A 21,818-nucleotide genomic window follows, 5' to 3' on the forward strand; every position below is an offset into this window, starting at 1 on the left:
GGATTAAGGATAAAGGCAGAACACAATATGACCTTGTGTTTTGTTTGACCCTGCGATCATTTACACTGAACTGGGATTCCAGGGCAGCTGTCACTTCTAACTTTGCAGTGGACTCGGGGAAGTATGCAGCCTATATTCTATTTCTTATTCTATTCAAGGAGAAATGATCTAGGGAATTCGTTTTTTAAAAAGAAAACTTATAGTTCTTTCCTATATGGTGCCTAGGTCACCACCTCCTTGATTTTGGGATCGAAATAAAGCAGCCTAAAGATAGTATTTCAAAGTAATGAAATAAAATGTTCAAAATAAAAATCTAAAAACGATTTTCATTTCCTTTCTCCTTTTTTTCTTTTTCTTTTTTTTTTAATCTTGACACAGAGAAAGCGGGAAGTTACTTAGCACGGTTCCGGGTTTCCTCGCGCCCCGCCCGCGCGCACTCCCCACCGCAGATACAGGCTTTTCGTCCCTGGGTCGGTCTGTCCTACGGAGAGCAGTCCCTGTCCATCCGTCCACGCTCTGTCCGCCCGGCCGCAGTGCATCTGCCTGTCTCTTCTGACTCCGCCCCACATCTGTCCGGAACCGCCTCGCGTCCTGCCGCGGACCCAGTGCGCGGCTGCCAGTCAGTCCCTCCGGACCCGCCACGAGCCTCAGGCTGCCGAAATCACCGCGCGTCACTCGGTCCGTACCCAGTGGGCATCTTGGGTATCTGGGCGGTCTCCGGTTCCCCGCTCGTGTGTCTGTCTGTCTGTCTCTCGGTTCGATCCGCCGCCTGCAGCCTGCCTGCCGGCCTGGCGCACAAAGTGTCCAATCTTCCCTTTCGCTGACGCGGAGTGTGTATAGCGGCCTTAGTTAGCTGCGAGCCCGCCCGAGACCGGCCAAGCAGCCGGCGGAGGAATACACGTCCGGCCCCTACCCTTGTTGCTAGAATTTTAAGCCAACAGGAGCCCGAGGCCTATATTTATGCAGAAAACGGGTCTCCAGGCCTGTGTTGGCATTGCTAGATGTGGGGAACCAGCCAGCTGCTTGATGATTTCTTACAATTTAACGGGGAAAGGGAAATTTCCTACTACTGGCTTTTGAAACGGATTTTAAATCAGAATGGGTGGAAATTTTAAGTCCCCTTAGGGAGCACAGATTCGTTATTGGGGGGCCTTTTTGTCTGCTGCGTGTGTTTTGAGCCTGCTGACCAGCTGTTTCTGAACTTGATTTTCTCAGCCTCAACAGTGATTCTGAGTCTGCTTTTAGCTTCCTTCGCCTGGGTTTTTTTTTTTTTTTCCTGTTTGTGAACAGCTGCTTGGCCCCATAGCTTAGAGAAAGCAGCCTTTTTTTCTCTCCAGAGAGCCTCTTCCCTGTACTCAGAGAGATGGGGAGTGGGGAGCCTAATCCTGCTGGCAAGAAAAAGAAGTACCTCAAGGCTGCCCTGTACGTGGGTGACCTGGACCCAGATGTTACTGAGGACATGCTGTATAAAAAGTTCAGGCCTGCTGGCCCTCTGCGCTTCACTAGAATCTGTCGTGACCCGATGACCCGCAGCCCCCTGGGCTACGGTTATGTTAACTTCCGCTTCCCTGCAGATGCTGAGTGGGCCCTGAACACCATGAATTTTGACCTAATTAATGGGAAACCATTCCGCCTTATGTGGTCTCAGCCAGATGACCGCTTAAGAAAGTCTGGAGTTGGAAATATATTCATCAAAAACCTGGACAAATCCATAGACAATAGAGCCCTTTTTTATTTATTTTCTGCATTTGGGAACATTCTCTCCTGCAAAGTCGTATGTGATGACAACGGCTCTAAGGGTTATGCCTATGTGCACTTTGACAGCCTAGCTGCTGCCAATAGGGCCATCTGGCACATGAACGGAGTGCGGCTCAACAATCGCCAGGTGTATGTTGGACGATTCAAATTTCCGGAAGAGCGGGCAGCCGAAGTCAGAACCAGGGATAGAGCAACTTTCACCAATGTTTTCGTTAAAAACTTTGGAGATGACATGGATGACGAAAAACTGGAGGAAATTTTTAGTGAATATGGGCCAACTGAGAGTGTTAAGGTAATAAGAGATGTCAATGGGAAATCTAAAGGCTTTGGATTTGTGAGATACGAGACGCACGAGGCTGCCCAAAAGGCTGTGTTAGACCTGCATGGGAAGTCCATCGATGGGAAGGTCCTCTATGTAGGGCGAGCACAGAAGAAAATTGAACGTCTGGCTGAGTTAAGGCGAAGATTTGAACGGCTGAGATTAAAAGAAAAAAGTCGTCCTCCAGGGGTGCCTATCTATATTAAGAACCTGGATGAGAGGGTCGATGATGAAAAACTGAAGGAGGAATTTTCTTCTTTTGGATCAATTAGTCGGGCCAAAGTGATGGTGGAAGTGGGGCAAGGCAAAGGGTTTGGTGTCGTCTGCTTCTCCTCTTTTGAAGAGGCTACCAAAGCAGTGGATGAAATGAATGGTCGCATAGTGGGCTCCAAGCCCCTGCATGTTACCCTGGGCCACGCCAGGCGCAGGTGGTGAGAATAAGAAGAGAATGCTCAATTTGTTTCAGCCTAAAGCTGGTGCCTACTTAGTATGGGCTACTTTGTGATAAGAGGTTATTTTATGCCAATTCACAGGGTTTTTTTTTAAGTAAATACTTTCTTTTGAAAAAAGTGGTACTTAGAACACCTTGTTCATCTTAGTGAAAAGCATAATTTCTAATTGTAAAACTGTCATTTTGTACTATTTTTTGATATGATATCCTTAGGAATATGTTGAATAAAGTTTATTCCTCCGCACATTTTTTCCCCTAAACCAGTCAAGGTGAGGTAATTGATTAAGTATATTTCCTTCCAAATTTTAACAATACTAAATTTAATCTCTAATATGAAAATACTCTCAAAATTGTCCTTACTTCTGAATCCATCACAGCAAAAACGTCTTACTTTTTGACAGATCAACAGAGCAGGGGAAAATGTATGTGATCCAATTAATGTGTGTGATTAATTTCATTTTATTATTTAAAATGAATATTCTTTTGAAAAGATGTGAACGTTTTTTATTTATTTGTTTCCCCTTATTAATATATTGTGGGTATACTATAAACTTGATAGCGGCTTTGACTAAATGTTGGGTGTTTCTTAATTTCATGCCCAGAGATACAACCATATTGGTGTTTTCTTAATCAGTACCTTAGAAAATTAACACTTGAGGTATTGATTATTTAAATTATGAGTTTCATCTGAAAAACCTTCCCTGAGAGATTTTTTGAGGACAGTCTAAGGAGCATTCTTACTACTCATTTTTCTAAACTTTTTACATTGAATCATATTAAATTAGCTAGAAAGATGAGTAACTGCACTGAATTGCCTTTACCTATAATTTTAAGATTTTACCATGATGTTTTAAGTGTCAACCTAAAAGGTAAATACATGAAATCATGTTGAAAAACTACTTTGAAGAACATCTACTAAACTTGTCATTATCTCTTGTAAATTGCTTAATATATCTATGTAATAATATTCATAGATGTTTCAAAGTTAAGGAAAAAGTTGTCTCTCCTGATTATATCACATACCTCTATCTATAATATGAGAGCTGTTAATCCAATATTGGTTCTCTTTGTGTCTGGCTGCTTGTAAATTGTGACAAAGTGTTTTGTTCTATATTGCACTGACATTATTTAGCCTGTAATCTCTAGATTACCGATTTTCCATATTTCTCTTGCAGTTTCCTCTTCTCCCCATCCATTCACCTTCCATCCATATTGCATTTATTTTACTTTTATATTTTCTTAAGGTTGTTTTTCTTCTAATGTACGCCAGTTCAAATCCATTTGCAAATAGAGAAATAATTAACTTATGTAAAATTTAAGTAATTATTTTTTAAAAATAGGATTCACCATGTGCCAGATCCAACCATAAGAAAAGGTTCTGTCTCCATTCTCAGTTGGTTTTTATGACCTTATATAGAAATCTTAAGTTTCATACATAATACAATATAAATATACAATTTTATTAATACTTTTGTTATTAAGCTATTTGTATGTAATTGTTTACGTACAAGTTAGATGTAAATTCATTACCAAATATTTTAAGTGGAAATCAGTTTTTATTGACTATAAACATAGCACATGCTCATTGTAAAAAATTGTACACAATGCAGAAATTTATAAAGAAGGAAGTTAAATTCCCACAGTTAAGAAATAACCACTATTAATATCTTCATGCGTGCATATCCTCCCATGCCCTTTTTCCTATTTATACACACACTGCTTTACAAACAAAAAAGAAAACATACCATATGTACTGTTATGTGTTTTTTAAATTTTAAATTAAAATATCATCTTTTTGTGTGAATACATATCAATCTGTACCATCATTTTAGTGACTGCATAGTATTCCATTGTTTGGATATACTATAACTTATCTAAGTAGTTCATTATTGAATATGATTTATGTTTTTCAATGTTTTCTATATTTGTAAAAAATGCTGTGATAAACATATTTGCTTAAGAACAATATAAATTATATGAGCTTGAAAAATATAAAGCATGTAAAAGCTTAAGTCTACTAGAAAAATAAAAATGCACATCATATTGATATATGTATCAAAATTTTAAAACATGATCAAGATAGATTCATTTAATTGACAAAAAACTAACAGGATACAAGTTTTTATATTTTATGAACTCACTTTCTTTACATCATTGTGATCATTAAAATATATGAAAATGATGCAATTCCAAATAAAATTCAAAATAGTTACATTGAAAATTATTTACCACATGTTCTGTCTTTTCCATTTTAGCCATTACCAGTCTTCATTTAAATTTAAAAACCTGAAGTGGCCAGATTAATCTAAAACTTTTACAAATGCTTTGATTCAGTATAAATCGCATAAGATTTCTAGCAGATAAAAATCTTCAAGTATAAGCATATGATCTATTTTGGGAAATTATTTGAGTATTTAAATTATTACTATTTTCAAAATGCCAGTCAGTATAAAGAAAAGGAGTAATTGAAATATGCCTAAATACAGATAAAATATATGGGTTAGGATCTTGCAAAACAGTCAAAAGAACTCTGTTAATTCAGTTGGTAAAAAGCAGGTAAACAATATCAAGGAAAGATAATCTCTATTTGAACACATACACCTGGGAAGTTTTCAATCTTGTACTTTTCACTTTAAGCTACTTTTAATAGACTCCTAATAATTAAGCCTTCCAAGGAGAAGCAAAATAACTCAGTGACAAAGCATCAAAAATAGGTTATTGTTCATTTCCTAGTACAAGATAATTAATAAAAATTTGTAAAACTATACTATCAAATGATTGGCTTAAGAATGGATTGTTTAAACCAAGGTTGTTTTTTGTAGCTTTTCAGAACAGTTACTTGTACAAATTTCAAATGTGCCCAGGGAGAAGAAAATTAAAAACATTGCTTTGTGATCGTAAACCATCATATTAAAAGTTATTTGGGGGAGGCTTTTCTGTTCAGGAAGTTTCATACATACTGGCACCTTTCCAATTGTATCTTTGTAAGGGGAGAAATAAAATCATGTGTAATGCTATCTTTAACCTAGTGAAAAGAAGTAAGAATAGCCATTTATTTAAGGGAATGGTTAGGAATGGAGTGAATACCATCTCTCCTATAAATAAATGGTCTAATTTAAGGGAATAGCTATAAATGTATCAATACATGACTGAATATAGATGAAACAGGTGTTCCCAGAACATATGGCAATACCTGGACCTTAGTTAGTATTCTGTGATTATTTGCTGAGTTAATGAGTTCATAATCTATGGATTATATCCCTCCATTTGTTTGTTTTCCATTTATCTTTTAAGTATTTGACAAGAGAAATGAGTTACTACAGAATAAGCCCTTTAAAGTAAATCTCATCCTATGAGGAAATAATTGAGAACTGATTGGTTACATAGATTGGTGCTTCTGTCATAGTGTTACTGGTGACATAGACGCATGCTCATACTGTTAAAGTACTATCAGTGCTTTTACATTTCTCATGCTCTCTTTTTTCCTTGTTGCTCAAAAGTTGATTAATAAGCCTCTCAGACAAAGTTTCTAATAATTGGCATGACTTAAATAAAGCCTATTTGTAGAGTAACATTTTTAAAATAAATTGATGGGTTGGTGCTTCAAGACCAAGACTATTCCACAAGGTCTTGCTCCTACACTGAACCAAGTGATCACAATAATCCTTGAGAGACTAGTGCTTATGTATATGAAATAAATTGAGTCTTATATATTTCAGGGAATTATTTACTTTCCATGAAGTATAACCTAATAAATGGCTTCTTGGAGCCTTGGGAAAGTTAATGTGTCCCTCTTGGCTCCAGGGGATTATGGTCAGTAGTTAGAAATAATCTAGCTACCATCAGAAATCTGAGAAGATAAAAGCCTAACTGAATGTAGAAGTATTGAGGATATAATTCCTATGAAACTTTAAAAAAGTAACTCTAACTGCTTTCACCCTCAAAGGTCAAAGTCAATTTTAAAGAGCTCCTATTTGGCATAAAAAAAGATCAATGTTCTCACTAAATTTCTCATCAAAAGTTTGGGGCTGCCTCAGTTTATTTAATTTTTAAAAATTTAGTGCTGTAGAGGTACTTCAAGAAAAGGAATGAGTGGTGACATTGTGTGATATGACTGTCTCAGTTATTAGAGTAAATTAGTTTCTTTTTCTTTTAGAACTAATAGTAAATGAAACAACAGATGTTGACATGTTTTGTATCAAAAAAAATAAGTCTTCTATAATTTAGAATAAATATTTTTACATCTTTTTGAGATTGATTTGAAACTTCCAAAGAACAAATTATGCTTTTGAAAAATGAAGGAATTTTAAAATCAATATTTGGGAACATTTAAAAGTAACTTTAAGCTAATTGACACAGAATAGTAAATGACTTTAAAATTACTTTTCTTAAGATTTGGGGCAGACTAAATCCTTGAATAGAACAAATGTGGGGAAGATTTTGTAGGCGTTTCTTTTTCATTGTTTCAGAAAGCCCATATATATCCCTAATTGCTTTTATTATACAAAATCTATTATATGTTAATGTCCTTAAAGGAATAAATATATTTTTTTGTGATGAAGGGGCAGCTTTATGACATTATGGTAAGGACAGTAACAAAGTAATGCAAATGAAGATGTAGAATGTGTTTCCCTATTCATTACAATTTTAAAAATGGAGGATTTGTGAATTGACTCAAGGATAATTAAACAGAACATAGAGAAATAAAGAGTCATTTAAATGTTATAAATGTAAATGAACACTGAAAAAATAGTAAAATTCTGCCTACTTCGGTACCTACTTGAAGGTGAAGCATCTTATTCAATTTGTATGGTTATTGTTAACACTAATTTTACTAATATGCTAATACTAAACCTCAGGAACATTTCACTTGTAATGAATTCCTTAAATGATTACTGGTCCTAATCTGCTCCTCTCTACTCTCTTACCTCCATCACCTAATCTCAATTCTACCCTTGCTGAACACTTAAGTGTCTAGAAGGTATTTCTGGTTTACATAGTTTGTCTAAACATCATGACCTCAAAAATTTCTTTTAGATGTGCATGAATGTGATAGTGTACCATTTTGTTGAGATAAAGTTTCAGGGCTTGCATGTTAAGCCACAGTAGATGGTGGGAAACATCCACTGTTTATATACGGATGAATGTGTCTAGCTGAAGATATACATTTAAAAAAATGTAAATACCAGAATAATGTTAATTAAATCAACAGCAAAGCTAAGGGGCCTGTCTGGAATTGTGGTTTCATAATGTATACACGGGCTGAAGCATCTGAATACCAAGGACTGGGTAATACAACTAGAAATATATGCCACTAATGTGGGACAAGTTTTGAGATATTAAGGCAACATTCCAAGCTGTCATTCTAAAGTGACAGCATAGACAATGAAAACTATCTATATGCAGCCTTAATTGTTTTAAACAGTGTCAGAACCTTTCCTCAACAGCTAGTTTCATGATAAAGCTCATTTAAGCTGGCTTTCTGATCTAAGTAATTGCATGCTTGAAATTTTATCTCTTATCTGACACCTAGAATTTAGAGCTCTGAGAATTATGCTTTAATTGATATTGGATGACATTTTTAGAGTATTGTTTGGTAGAACTGTTTATACTGCTTAATGTGCAAAGGCTGTCTATCTTTATCTATCTTTCAGGTTTCTGGATGAAAGTGAAAATGTCATTACATATGAAACAATATGGAATTTATCCCTGAGAAACAAAATGAAGGTTCACTGAATAATAGAACACTATATATAATGATTTTAGTCAGTATTAGGGATTCATCAGTGAAAGAGGAATTTCAGATAAGTTGAACACACATATTTTGAAACACACAAAAAACTAAGATTAGTTAATACATGGTCCCGAGAGAGACAGCTCCTACAAAAATATATAAAAGTGAGAATTGGATACAAAAGGGTAAAAAAAATCATAGAAATCCCTCACAGCTCTCCAGAGAGGGGAGCCACATTGCTCTGGAGCACCATCGATGTAGTACTAAAGGAGCAATGAAAATGTAGAGGAGGTGGAAAAAAGGGGAAATATTTAGCCCTTGGAAATATGAATTTGTGGCATCTCATGGAAACTTCATTAAGAGGAGTCAGGATTTAATGTTTCAAGTTGTCTCAGAAGATAAATTATTTCTTCTGTTCTTAATTTTCATTATATTTTCTGAAAGCTTCAGGACTTCCTGGAAGTCTTCTTAAGGTATTTCAGCAATACTTTCTAACTTATAATAACAATGACTGAAATGTACTATAGTGTTTTGATTTTTTTAAAGCTCTGTATGTTTTATTGTTTGTACTCAGATGTCCCAATATATGCTCTTTTCAAGGTGCACTGGTAAATTTCAGAATAGTTACTATGGCACAAATGGTATATCATTCCCATAAAAAATTTAAGGTTCACATGGCAATTGGAGTAGGAGATAGTACTAATTATAGTAAAGTTAAAATCTTGGGTTTATAGGAAAATTGGATGGATGGAGGGATGGATATGTGCATACATACATATGTATATACATAAGCAATAATGCAGAGGGAATAAAAGGGAAATAAGAACAAATGCATAGAACCCTGGAACAATGGTGTATGCAATATCACATGGGTTCAAATTAAGAACCACATACCTAAGAGACCAAAAACAGCACTTTGGTTCCCAAACAAGGTTGTATTCCAAGGAAAGGTGCTTAGACAAATGATTGCAAATGGAAAGAGCAGTAGGCAAGTATGGTCTCTGTGGCAATTCACTCCATTGAGATCTGTACAAAGAACTGATATTTACCAGCTTGGTACTGACCCACATGTAATTAAAACCTGTATACTGAAACTTGCCCAGTGCAAATCGTCATTCTGTTTCGCAAAATTTGATTCACAGTGTATTAGAATCACCAGGAGTGTTAAAATTGATATGCCTAGGATTTGCCCTTGGCTTACTGAGTCAAAATTGATGTGGTGGGGTGAAGGCGGAGTAAACAACAAAAATCTACATTTTTCTCATAGCCCTCAGGTGATTCTTATGCACACTTATAAAAATCTAGAACAGGAGTCAGCAAAATTTTCCTGTAAAGAACCAGATAGTAATTATTTTAGCCTTTGTGGGACAAGAAGTAAACTCAAGGATATTACTCAGGTACTTATATAAAAAGACAAAAACAGATTTCCACACATTTGAAAATAGACAAAATTCAAAATATAGTGATAATGATAATAAAAGTATATTTTTTGTAATGTAGTACTAATGAAAAAATTTGGGGCCAGTTACATTTTCCTTAATTAGAGTTCAAACTTGGTTTTCTCAATCATCAAATCATAAATGTGTTCATCTATAAAAATCCTTTTTAGCTTTCAAGTCATATAAAAACAAATGGTAGCCCAGGTTTTGCCTGCGAGGTAAGAGTTTTCCAACCCCTGATATAGAAACACTGGTCCAGAGACTTTGGCCTAGAAAGTATTTCTCAAGGTTAGTTAGTTTGGATCAAAAAGAAAATAAGAAAACTTATTAACTGATAAGTTACTGGATGATAAATATCATTCAATCAAATAAGATAAAAATGAAATAAAGCTAAAAAGTAAAACAAAAATGATAATCAACCATAAAAGTACTTAGAACACAGTAGAAGTGATTGTTTCCAAATTTGGTGATAGGGAAAATTTTCTAAACAAATGGTGGATGAAAGTATCTAAGATGATCAGGTCATAAAAAACATCCCATTTTAGTATGAAAAATGTTATATATACATATTACAGCTGAGTAATATTCCATTGTGTATATGTACCACATCTTCTTTATCCATTCATCTACTGATGGACATTTAGGTTGCTTCCATATCTTGGCTATTGTAAATAGTGCAGCGATAAACATAGGGGTGCATATATATATATGCATCATATACAGTTTATGTGTGTGTAAACACTATACAGTTACTTTAAACATTGCATAATTTTCTTTAGTTATAAAAGTATAGGTGATTTTAGCTTTCTTTTTTCTTTATTTTTTAAATAGTTTATAACTAAAATGTAGAATGTCCTTAATAAAGCAAAGCTATTTAAAAATATAATTACAAATATTTTGTAATAATTGAACTCTTATCTCCTCACCTCTGTCTGCTCCTTCTGGTATCTTCTCCATCTCAATTAATGGCAGCTCCTTGCTTCCAGTTTTTTGGCCAAAATCCCTGGAATTATTCCTGACTCCTTTCTTTTTCTCATACCCCACATCCAATCTGTTAGGAAATTATGATGACTAAGCCTTGAAAATATATTAAAAATCTTATGACTTACTATCACCTCTATTGCCAACAGCCCAGTCCAAACTACCATCATCTCTTACCTAGATTATTTCAGCAGTCTCTGTAGAGATCTTCCTGCTCTCACCCTTTTCTTCCTATACCCTCTTCTCCACACAATTGGCAGGATGATTCCTTACAAATGTAGGTCAGATCATGTAATTTCCTTGCTCTTAATATCCAACAGTAGTCCATCTCACATGCAAACAAGTTCAAAATCTTTTCCACAAAATGTTGGCGAGGTTGTGGAGAAAGGGGAACCCTCCTACACTGCTGGTGGGAATGTAAATTAGTTCAACCATTGTGGAAAGCAGTATGGAGGTTCCTCAAAATGCTCAAAATAGAAATATCATTTGACCCAGGAATTCCACTTCTAGGAATTTACCCCAAGAATGCAGCACTCCAGTTTGAAAAAGACAGATGCACCCCTATGTTTATCGCTGCACTATTTACAATAGCCAAGATATGGAAGCAACCTTAATGTCCATCAGTAGATGAATGGATAAAGAAGATGTGGTACATACACACAATGAAATATTACTCAGCTATAAGAAAAAAACAGATCCTACCATTTGCAACAACATGGATGGAGCTAGAGGGTATTATGCTCAGTGAAATAAGCCAGGCGGAGAAGGACAAATGCCAAATGATTTCACTCATATGTGGAGTATAAGAACAAAAGAAAACTGAAGGAACAAAACAGCAGCAGAAGCACAGAACCCAAGAATGGACTAACAGTTAGCAAAGGGAAAGGGACTGGGGAGGGTGGGTGGGAAGGGAGGGATAATGGTGGGAAAAACGAAAGGGGGCATTACGATTAACATGTATGGGGGGGCATGGGGAGGGCTGTGCAACACAAAGACAAGTAGTGAATTTACAGCATCTTACTATGTGGATGGACAGTGACTGTGAATGGGTATGTGGGGGTGACTTGGTGAGGGGGGGAGCCTAGTGAACATAATGTCCTTCATGTAATTGTAGATTAATGATACCGAAATAAAATTAAAAAGAAAAATGGCTAGCATCGAGAAGGCAAGAGATACCCAGTGTTAGCGAGGATGTGGAGAAAAGGGAACCCTCCTACACTGCTTGTGGAATTGTAAATTGCTGCAGCCACAATGGAAAGCAGTATGGAGGTTGCTCAAAACACTTAAAGTAGAAATTCTGTACAACCCAGTAATTCCACTTTTGGAAATTTATCTGGAGGAAACAAAATCCCAGATTTGAAAATATATATGCACCCCTATGTTTATTGACACATTATTTACAATAATCAAAATATGGAAACAATAAATGCCCAAGATAGATGACTGGATAAAGAAGATGTGGTATGTACATACAATGGAATATTACTCAACCACTAAATCCAAAACTGAAATCCTGCCATTTGGGACAACATGGATGGACCTAGAGGGTATTACGCTAAAGTAAAGAAGTCAGACAAAGACGAATGCCGTATGATTTCACTTACATGTGGAATTTAAGAAACAAAACAAATGAACAAAAACAAAGACTCATAAACACAGAGATTGCCATGAGGGGGGAAATGGGTGAAATATGTGAAGGGGAAGAATTAGTGAGAATGTTTAGTGTCTTGATCAGGCGATGGTTACCTGACTGTATACACATGTCAAAATGCATCAAGGTGTATGTTAAGATTTGTGCATTTTATTGTATGCATCTCAATATAAAAAATACTTTAAGAAAAAAAAAATTCTTACCACAGCCTTACCTGGCTGATTAAATCTCTCATTCCTCTTCCCTTCTCTCACTTCACTCCCACCACACTGTCACTTCAATATTCTCAGAAATATTAAGCACATTCCTATCTCAATTCCTTTGTTCCTGCTCTGTCCTTTTGCCTGAAACTCTCTTCACCCAGATATATGCATGGCTTATTCTACCAGTTCACTCAGATCTCAGCTAAAATATCACCAAATAAGAAAGGCTTTTCCTCACCCCTTTATATAAAACTGCAAACCTTACTCCCTTCCAGAACTCTTTATTCCTCTTACTTAGCCTACTTTTTCTTCATAGCATTTAAAAATACATGACATATTTTGTGTTTATTTGCATTGTTGTCCCTGACCCCACTAGCACTGTGTTCCAGTGCCTAGAAGAGTGACTGCTACGCAATGACGGTAAATAAGTATTTACTTAATAAATGAACTACATGCCATGATAGGATGTAATATGACAGGAAAGAGTGACTATTACATTATGATATTAAGGGAATGAAGCAGAATGCATTTTTCTAGTAAACAAACAACAACAGCATCATAAAAACCTTCCCAAAAAGAATGCTGAAAGGAAAATCTACAAAATATTTATAGTGGATGTGAGACTGAAAATTGGGAAAACATGTTGTCTTTTTTTTTACTTTTCTATTATTTGAAAAAAATATATTTGATGAACACATGATTTTATAATGGATAAAACTGATGAACTTAAAAATTATTAAAATAAAATGGAATAAAAATAATTAAGGCGAAATAACTTAGCCTAGATCAACATTTTACTCCTATATTTCTCTTAACCAAATAAAAATTGAAAGGTAACTGGAAACTGGGAACTATTCACAGTAATTATGCCAGATCAATGGTGATAACTTTTATTTTTATATAAAGAGATCACACAAATCAATACAAAAGCACATGGGCGAAAGTAGTTTATGGGGAGAAATGTATCAATAGACAATTATAAAAGATAAAAGGGAAATAACGAACTGATAGCAAACATGGCAATTTCAAGGTAGCTAGCTAAGAAGTAAAAATTTAATGTGACACCGTTTTCATCTCTCAAATTAGTAATACTGAAAAGAATCAGTCACTGTTGGTGAGGTTATAGTTAAAACAGGCACTCTGAACTATTGCTGATCAAGGTTTAACTTTTTAGAACTTCTTTGAAACTGTTTTGGCAATTTGCTTTAGTATCCTTAAAGTTTACAGCTTTTGAACAAGAGGTTACCATCCTAAAACCCATATATGTACAGTTCCCCTTAGAATGGAAAATTCCATTCAAACCCTCATTAAAGATCTCTGAGGCAATCTCCATAACTCATCACTCTCCTATGGCCATGACAACATTGCACCCTCACGCCACAGCATAATCTCCAAGAAAAATGTGCATTATATTGGCAATTGTAACTGTTGCATGCCAGAAAAACTCGCTTTTCTTCAGATATGGCCTCCTCTTTTCTATCAGCTTTTCTCAAGTAGCTATACAGAGCTGAGATCATAGAAATTGCGCAGTATCTGTTAATAGAGTTATTGAAAACATTCATCCTGTTGTTTTCTGACCATGAAATGGTCTGTTTTCTATTGTTAGAAATATCCAGAAAGAAAGGAGATGCTCCAGTGATTTCACCCTCTTCTAACCCAGAACTCATAGCATTACGTTGATCTTAAACTTCTTCTTCTATGGTGGTGTCCAAATTACACCAAATACTGATTTGATCATTTAGTTCAAATAAGGATGTTTGTGTACACAAGCATGTGTGGGTGTGCTTGTTTATATGTATTTGGGTGTTTGGGGAGAGGGAGGATTATCACAGTAGTCTGGTTAAAGTAAATAAAATGCTTGAGCCAGGTATAGGGGTAGAGATAGTTTCCAATATTTTCTGACTTATACAACTTCAACACTTACTAACTCAGAACTGCAAGAAAAAAGAAATGAAAATTTAAAGACTTTACCAAGTGAAATATATTTGGAACAGAAAAAAAAGTGTTAAGCAAAGACCACTATTGAAAGTAATAGTTTGTATTTTCACCCATTACAAAAAGAAACATAATATTTTATGTAATTGTCCCAGAAAAGCAAATAGCAGAGACATATTGGGAATGAGGATGATGTAGATATCAGCCTCAATAAGTATCTGTATTCACTTCTAAAATGAATTGTTTAACCAACAAAGCAAATATTGATAGATAAATAAAACAAGCATGTCATTAATCTAATTACAGGAATGATAACTGAAATAAATTATTAGATTTGCTGCAAATTAAGCAGGCTACTTTGGCAATTTATTTGTCTATCTAAAGGGAAGTTTAAAAGTTATTTAAAATAGGAGATCCAGTGTTTCTTGTTTTTTGTGTATCTATTTCTAAACGATATTCTAATCCCGTATTTTCATTAGTAATAAGGAAAATCAGTAAATATAAACTATTGGCTATCTTGTTTTTTCTTCAGTTTTGAAAAGCACATCTCCAAGTTTCCCTTTACATTAAAAAAGAAAAGCTTTGAGTATAATGGATGTTGTTTTTGCCACCAATCATGATAGCATATGCAGTCTTGCCCTCTGGGCCATTCATTCTCTCTTATCTTCTAGTATGTTTGACAACAAAGAGTGTATAATTAAACTCAGATTTCATGTTAAGTTGTAGCCTGGTGTAAGTCAGTCACACTGCTTTTAGCTCCTTGAACCACTTTAAAGTATGATACACTTTCTCTTATCTAAGAATAAAAGATGTGGGTCATTAAGGGGATAGGGAGATAATCACCATCCCTTAACAACTGAAGGACAGCCTTCACAAAAACGTGATGATGACCAATAATCTATCTATCTATCTATCTATCTATCTATCTATCTATCTATCTATCTATCATCTATCTATCTATCTATATCTATCTATCATCTTCCTCCTAAGATTAAGCCTACATCTGTGAACATGAGTCTATAGATAGTTGTCTTTGGTACATGTCAAATAATTTTCAGTTTCCTAACGGTAAATATAGGCTAGAAAGCTCCGCTGCTTTAAAATTGCTCTGATAGGGAGAAGATGAGCAACTATCTAAAACATTTGCATATGTGCTCAAAACAATTTTTAAATCTGTATGCTCTTCTAAAAATAGCATCATGAAATTAAATTCTTACACAGTAACATTTTCTTTTCCTGACCCTGTCTTACAGTACTATTATTGGAGGTGCCCAGACCTGAAAAGCATTTGTGACTACTACCATTTCATCCTGAAGGAATTTCCAAGCCCTGCTTTTCTTAACAGCTACATTTTCCCAGTTTCTCCCATAAGATTGAATCATTCTGCATGGCTTGGAAGCCCAGGTGTGATATAATGAGTTATAAGAAATACATATTTGATCATTCCTATGACCAAATATTTATTTCCCAGGTACATTTGCTCTTCGTTCACTGGTCCTGAAAACACTTAAGAGTCTTAGAGGTGAAATGAGTGTCTTGTCATATTAATGAGAGACTTCTGGACCCCACCCAAGAGCAGGGGCTCTAGGCTGAATTAGCCAATGGCCAATAATTTAGTCAATCATGACTATGCAATGAAGCCTTCACAAAACCCCCTGGGAAGAACTTATCACTCTCTGCTCTCTGGGATGCGGTTTCTCCGTCTGAGAGAGAGCTACTAAGCTTGGGAAACCAGAACGTCTCCACATGCCACAGAGCCAGGCCTCAAGCTCCATGAGCACAGAAGCTCCTTTATTTGGGAACTTGCTGTATACCTCTCTTCATCTGGCTGTTAACTTGTATCCTTTACGGTGTCCTTTATTAAACTGGTAAACGTGTTTTCCTGAGTTCTGTGAGCCAATCTAGCAAATTAATCAAATGTAAGGCGGAGGTCGTGAGAACCTCCCATCTGTAGCTGGTAGGTCAGAATTACAGGTAACTAACTGCCTGGGCTTTGCCAGCGGGGTCGGGGGTAGGGGGTTGGGGAGTAGGGAAGTCAGGGGATGGAGGGTGGTGGAAGGCAGTCTTGTAGGACTGACAGGGCCCTTAATCTGGGAAATTTGGTCCTGTCTCCAGGCAGATAGCATCAGAACTGGGTTGAATTCTCAGATCCCTGCTGGTGTTAGAGAACTGCTGGTGTTAAGTGTGGGAAGACCCCCTTCCACATACTTACACACATTGCATTGGGGTCCAGGAATCCGAATGGAGTTATACTACTATTACTACTATGTATAATGTTATATATACATATGTAGGAAAAAAAGAAGACACTGTAGCACCGAGGTAGCCTGTCCTTAAGCTGTAGCTGTATACCTTTTGCCTCCAATGATACCTACATAAACTACCTAAGCTTATTCTATGGAAATGTACAAATAAAAAGAGGCCCAATTCTTTTTCAAAAGGTTCTGTTATCTAAAATTAAGCACCTTTCCCTCATATAACTGAGAAAAGCCTAATTTAGAACAAAAAATGTAGTAAAAATACTTATGAGTTGGTAAAGAATCCATAAATAATGAAGTAATTCATACACTTGATGACTTCAAACATGAATTGTTTCACTAACTTAATTACTTTGGAATTCACTGCATTCCAAGACAACATTAATGCTTTTAAAGATGTCCTCAGTGCTTTTTAAATCCTGGCCAATTGTCTCAGCAGAAGAACAAGTAAAAATGCTGCCATAACCATTTCTATTTAACAGTGTACCATATGTTTTTGGCAGTTCAGTAAGGCATAAATAATTAAATAAATAAATAAATATATAAATAAATAAAAGGTAAAATGACTAGAAATAACACCATTATTATTTATAGATGATACAGTTTTACAGATTGCAATTGCAAATAAAACTACAAATAAACTATTAGGATGAAAACTAAATTTCTGATGTGTACTGAATATAAGGTCAATATAAAATTATTTGTCTTTCTATATAAAAAAAAATATCAATTTAAAAGTAAACCATTTTATATGGTCTAAAAATATCAAAGAACTAGGAAACAATCAACAGAAAATTAGAAAAATTCAGAAAGTTCATTGTGTTATTAAAGGAGACCTAAATAAACGAGATGTACAATATTCATAAAATGGAAGACCTAATATTTTAAAGAGATTAACTATACAAAATTGATTTATAGTTTAAATGCAATAACAGTCAAATTCTCAACAGTTTTCTTGTGTGGAACTTGATAAATTAATTCTAAAATTTGTATGGAATTTCAAAGGGCCAAGAATAGGATAATATTGAAAAAGAAGATGGTGAGAGAAATAGCTTTGTCAGATATCAAGACCATATAAACTTGTAATCAAGACTTTTATGAAGTTGTAATAATTACAATTGTGAGTTAATTATGGAGCCCCATAGATTAATAGAACAGAATAGAAAGCCCAGTAAATCCCTTTCACACACTTACCAAATGATACTTAATTTATGAATAGATGTTGCACTGATGAAAAGATTAGAAGACATCTTTATCTATTTATTTATCATTTATTTTAATTAAATAAATTGTGCTGGAACAATACACAGGTAGAAAACTCAAACATCAATTCCAGGTAGATTAAAGATTAAATACTGTCGTTTGTAAGAAAAATCAGCAAAGCCTTTTAAAGATAATGTTATAGAATAGAACAACAAAGGAAAGCTTGATAAATCAAATACATTAAATTAAAACTTATCTTCATTGAAAGATATCAGAGCATTCAAATAAAAGCCACAGAGTGGTAGTAGATAGTCACAGTACATACAACCAACAATGAACACGTCCTCACAATATATAAATAAACCCCTACAAATTTTTTTAAAAGGGCAGAATAAACAATGCCAATTTTTTAAAAATGGTCAATAGATTTGAATGGAACTTCACAAGAAGAAAACCAAAATAGACAATAACAATAAAAAAGGTGCTCAATCATATTGAAATACAAATTAATATCACACAGAAATCACTACACATCCAGTAGTGATAAAATTTTAAATATTTAAATTTATTAATTGCTGCTTTGGAGGCTTTCATCTATTCTGGATTAAAATACAAAGGGAATTATTAATAGAAGAACATTTATTTAATTAGATAAGGAATATCTTTCAAAAACTAGAAAAATACAACTCTTAATGGTGAAATATTGAACGTTATCACTTTAAGATATGGAACTCCATATTCTGTTAGTGAGATTGTAGCTAATAAAACCACTTTAGTGAATACTTTGGATACTACTAATAAAACTGAGGACACTCATACCCTATGACCCAGCAATTCCATTGTTCATTGTATATGGGGAAATGCATGCACATGTGCGCCAGGATACAGCACTGTTCATAATGGCCATAACAGGAAACAACCCAAATCTCCATCAAAAAGTGTATAGTCAGAAATATGATATATCCATAGAAGTACCAGACCATGAAGCAATGAAAAGCAAGGAACTACAACTGCACACAATAGGAATTAATCTTACAAACATGATATAATAAAGAGGACAGATTCAAGAGAACACACATACATTCAAAAGTTTATAAAAAAAGTTAATTCAGAAGTTCATATTCAAGAACAGGCAGTAATATCAATAGTATTTAGGGATGTGTGAGTTTGTAACAAAACTATAAAGAAGACAAAGATTTTCATAAAAATGTAATAGCATTTATCTCTAAGGGAGAGACAGGAATTTGTAATCAGGAAGGAACTCTGAGTAATAACTACAAGATTTTAATTTTGTAATGAAATGTTAAACTTTAAGAATATTTTATACAGTTTCTTTATATATGGTATAATTCATAATAAATGTGTTAAAAACAAAGAAAAGTGTGTTCCAGTATAATATACTACCCAGATTCATTGTAGCCAATAATCTCTCAACATAGCTGTTGGATATTCAGTTTTTCTAAAAGCACAAAGTAATTCTAAAATCTATAAAAAATAGTATATTAGTTGGAAATACAATACCAAATTTTGAGTGCAAATAGCTCCTTTCCTATAATACATTAAAACACAATATATAGAAATAAGTAATTTTTAAAAATCATTGATTATAGACACTTTTTCCAGCAGTACAGCATGGTATCTTGATCATTTATGAAATGGAAACCTTTTGTCATAAAAATCAAATATTTCCAGAATCTAGTAAATAATCCTGTTACTGTAGAGGAATGCAGTTAATATATAAACATAACGAACAATGGCTCTTTGATGTACAATGTCCAGAAATTCTCATCACCCAGGAGTTTTATAAAGTGGATAACTACAGCACAACTTAATAAATAACTTTATTTCTTAATGTAAACAATGATGGTTAAAGCAAAATAACAAAGAGGGTAGAATAATCAGATGCTTAGTACTGGTAGAAGAGAACTTGGATTAACAAAATTTTTATATTTCATATGAAGTCATAGGAGTTTCCCACAGAAATATAGAAGCCATTACTGTACATCCATGTTTAAATTCAAAGCAGTTAAAAAGGGGTGGTATTACATAATTTGAATAGATTTAGTCAATTTTAACTTACATGGTACAGCTAATATTAGTATATATATATATATATATATATATATATATATATATATCACCAAAACTCACACAGACCTTGGATAACTGGCAGTATGTCTTGTCTAGTCATCAGGTAAACAAAAATAGATGCTTAGTGATTAGAAAGGACCAGTAAAGGGCAATGTAGTACCACTGATAGAAAAGAGCTATTCAGATTAGGGTTATGGCATACCTTTGTAAATTTACATGGCAGAATTCATGATATCTGGAACAGTACAGAGAACTTCAGTTTCCACTGATGTCAACTGGGTACCTAACTAACTTAAAAATTAGATAAAAAATGACATCTAGAATCCTGATTGAGGTATATGGTACCGTCAAAGAGATTGAGAATTAGCTGCAGTTTCTTATGCCGATGAAAGTGATGTTAATGTTATTATCAGCTTAGATTTCATCTTCACTGTTGGGCCTGAGTAAAATCAAACTAAGACAGGACATGTTACTAATGTCATTTTTAGCTCTAATCTAACTAAAATTTACAGTGAGTATTGCTGGTAACATGGTAAAAGGGGGCCAGTATTTGCAGAGTCAGCACAGTGTAATCTAATTATGCAAGAGTGGAGTAACGATGCTCTCTTTTGCTTTTACCCTGGGTATATAGCTGTTATCTTCTCTTTCACAACATAATCAGCAGGTAAATTTATTGAGCTTGAAAGGAAAAGAGTACTATTTAAAGGATTCTATAACATTCAATTTCATAAATGACTTTTAATGTAGATATTACATGTTCTCACACTACCTGTAAAGTGGTATAGTGTATTATGAAAGTAGACTTGGATTCATTTCAAGTGTCCATTTGAAATTCTAGAGAAACCACTACAAAAAAGTAATAAAAGAAGTAAGGTTAATATGTCAAGGAAGGAGAAAAAAAACAATATATATTGCCCAATTAAAACCACAAAAGGAAGAAAAAGTATAGAAGACAGAAACAAATAAAGAACAAGGGCAGCAAACAAAACAGTAAGAAATATGATAGATATTAATAAAACTATATCAATAACCAATCTAAATACACCAATAAAAGAGAGACTGTCAGGAGGGCAGAGCCAAGATGGCGGCGGGAGTAGGACAGTGGGAATCTCCTCCCAAAAACATATATATTTTTGAAAATACAACAAATACAACTATCCCTACTAAAAGAGAGACCAGAAGACACAGGACAACAGCCAGACTGCATCCACACCTGTGAGAAACCAGCACCTGGTGAAAGGGGTAAGATACAAGCCCCAGCCCAGCGGGACCCGAGCTTCCTCACCCCAGCTCCCGGCGGGAGGAGAGGACCCAGAGCAGGGAGGTAGAGGGAGCCCAGGACTGCTAAACACCCAGCCTTGGCCATACGCACCAGAGCGCAGACACACAGTGCATTCATGGGGTGCCGGAAACTAGGGAAGCAGCACAGTAAGACTTGTGAGCGGGTCCCGCAGCCGCCGCTCCTGGGACAAAGAAAAGCGAGTGCTTTTTGAAGTCTTAAAGGGACAGGGACTTAACAGCTGGACGGAAGCATCCTGGGTCACAGTACAGCAGCTGGAAATTCCAGGGAACTCTGGGCACACTAACCCCCTGGGCAACAGCTCTGAGACCCTTCACGGAGGTAAACAGCCAAGCAGCCCCCCATCCATTACCCCTCTGGGGCCCCGCCATAGCAGAGCAGGAGCCTGAGGCTGGCCACCCCCACAGCAAGGGAGCTTCCCCCATACCGGCAAGGCAAGATACAGAGACCCAGTCTACACGCAATTGCCCAACGCAAGCCACTAGGGGTCGCAGT

At 35.2% G+C, this 21,818-nt stretch overlaps 1 protein-coding gene across 1 annotated transcript; it reads left to right on the forward strand.

The window, feature by feature from the left end:
• Window positions 1–374: 374 nt before the first annotated feature.
• On the forward strand, window positions 375–5,459 carry PABPC5 (poly(A) binding protein cytoplasmic 5). Its single transcript, XM_036875635.2, has 2 exons — window positions 375–678; window positions 1,216–5,459. Exon 2 carries the CDS (start codon window positions 1,364–1,366, stop codon window positions 2,510–2,512), a length of 1,149 nt encoding a protein of 382 aa, XP_036731530.1. The 5' UTR covers window positions 375–678; window positions 1,216–1,363; the 3' UTR covers window positions 2,513–5,459.
• The last annotated feature ends 16,359 nt before the right edge of the window (window positions 5,460–21,818 follow it).

This window comes from Manis pentadactyla, chromosome X (assembly GCF_030020395.1).
Source record: "Manis pentadactyla isolate mManPen7 chromosome X, mManPen7.hap1, whole genome shotgun sequence".
NCBI classification, from domain to species: Eukaryota; Metazoa; Chordata; class Mammalia; order Pholidota; family Manidae; genus Manis; species Manis pentadactyla.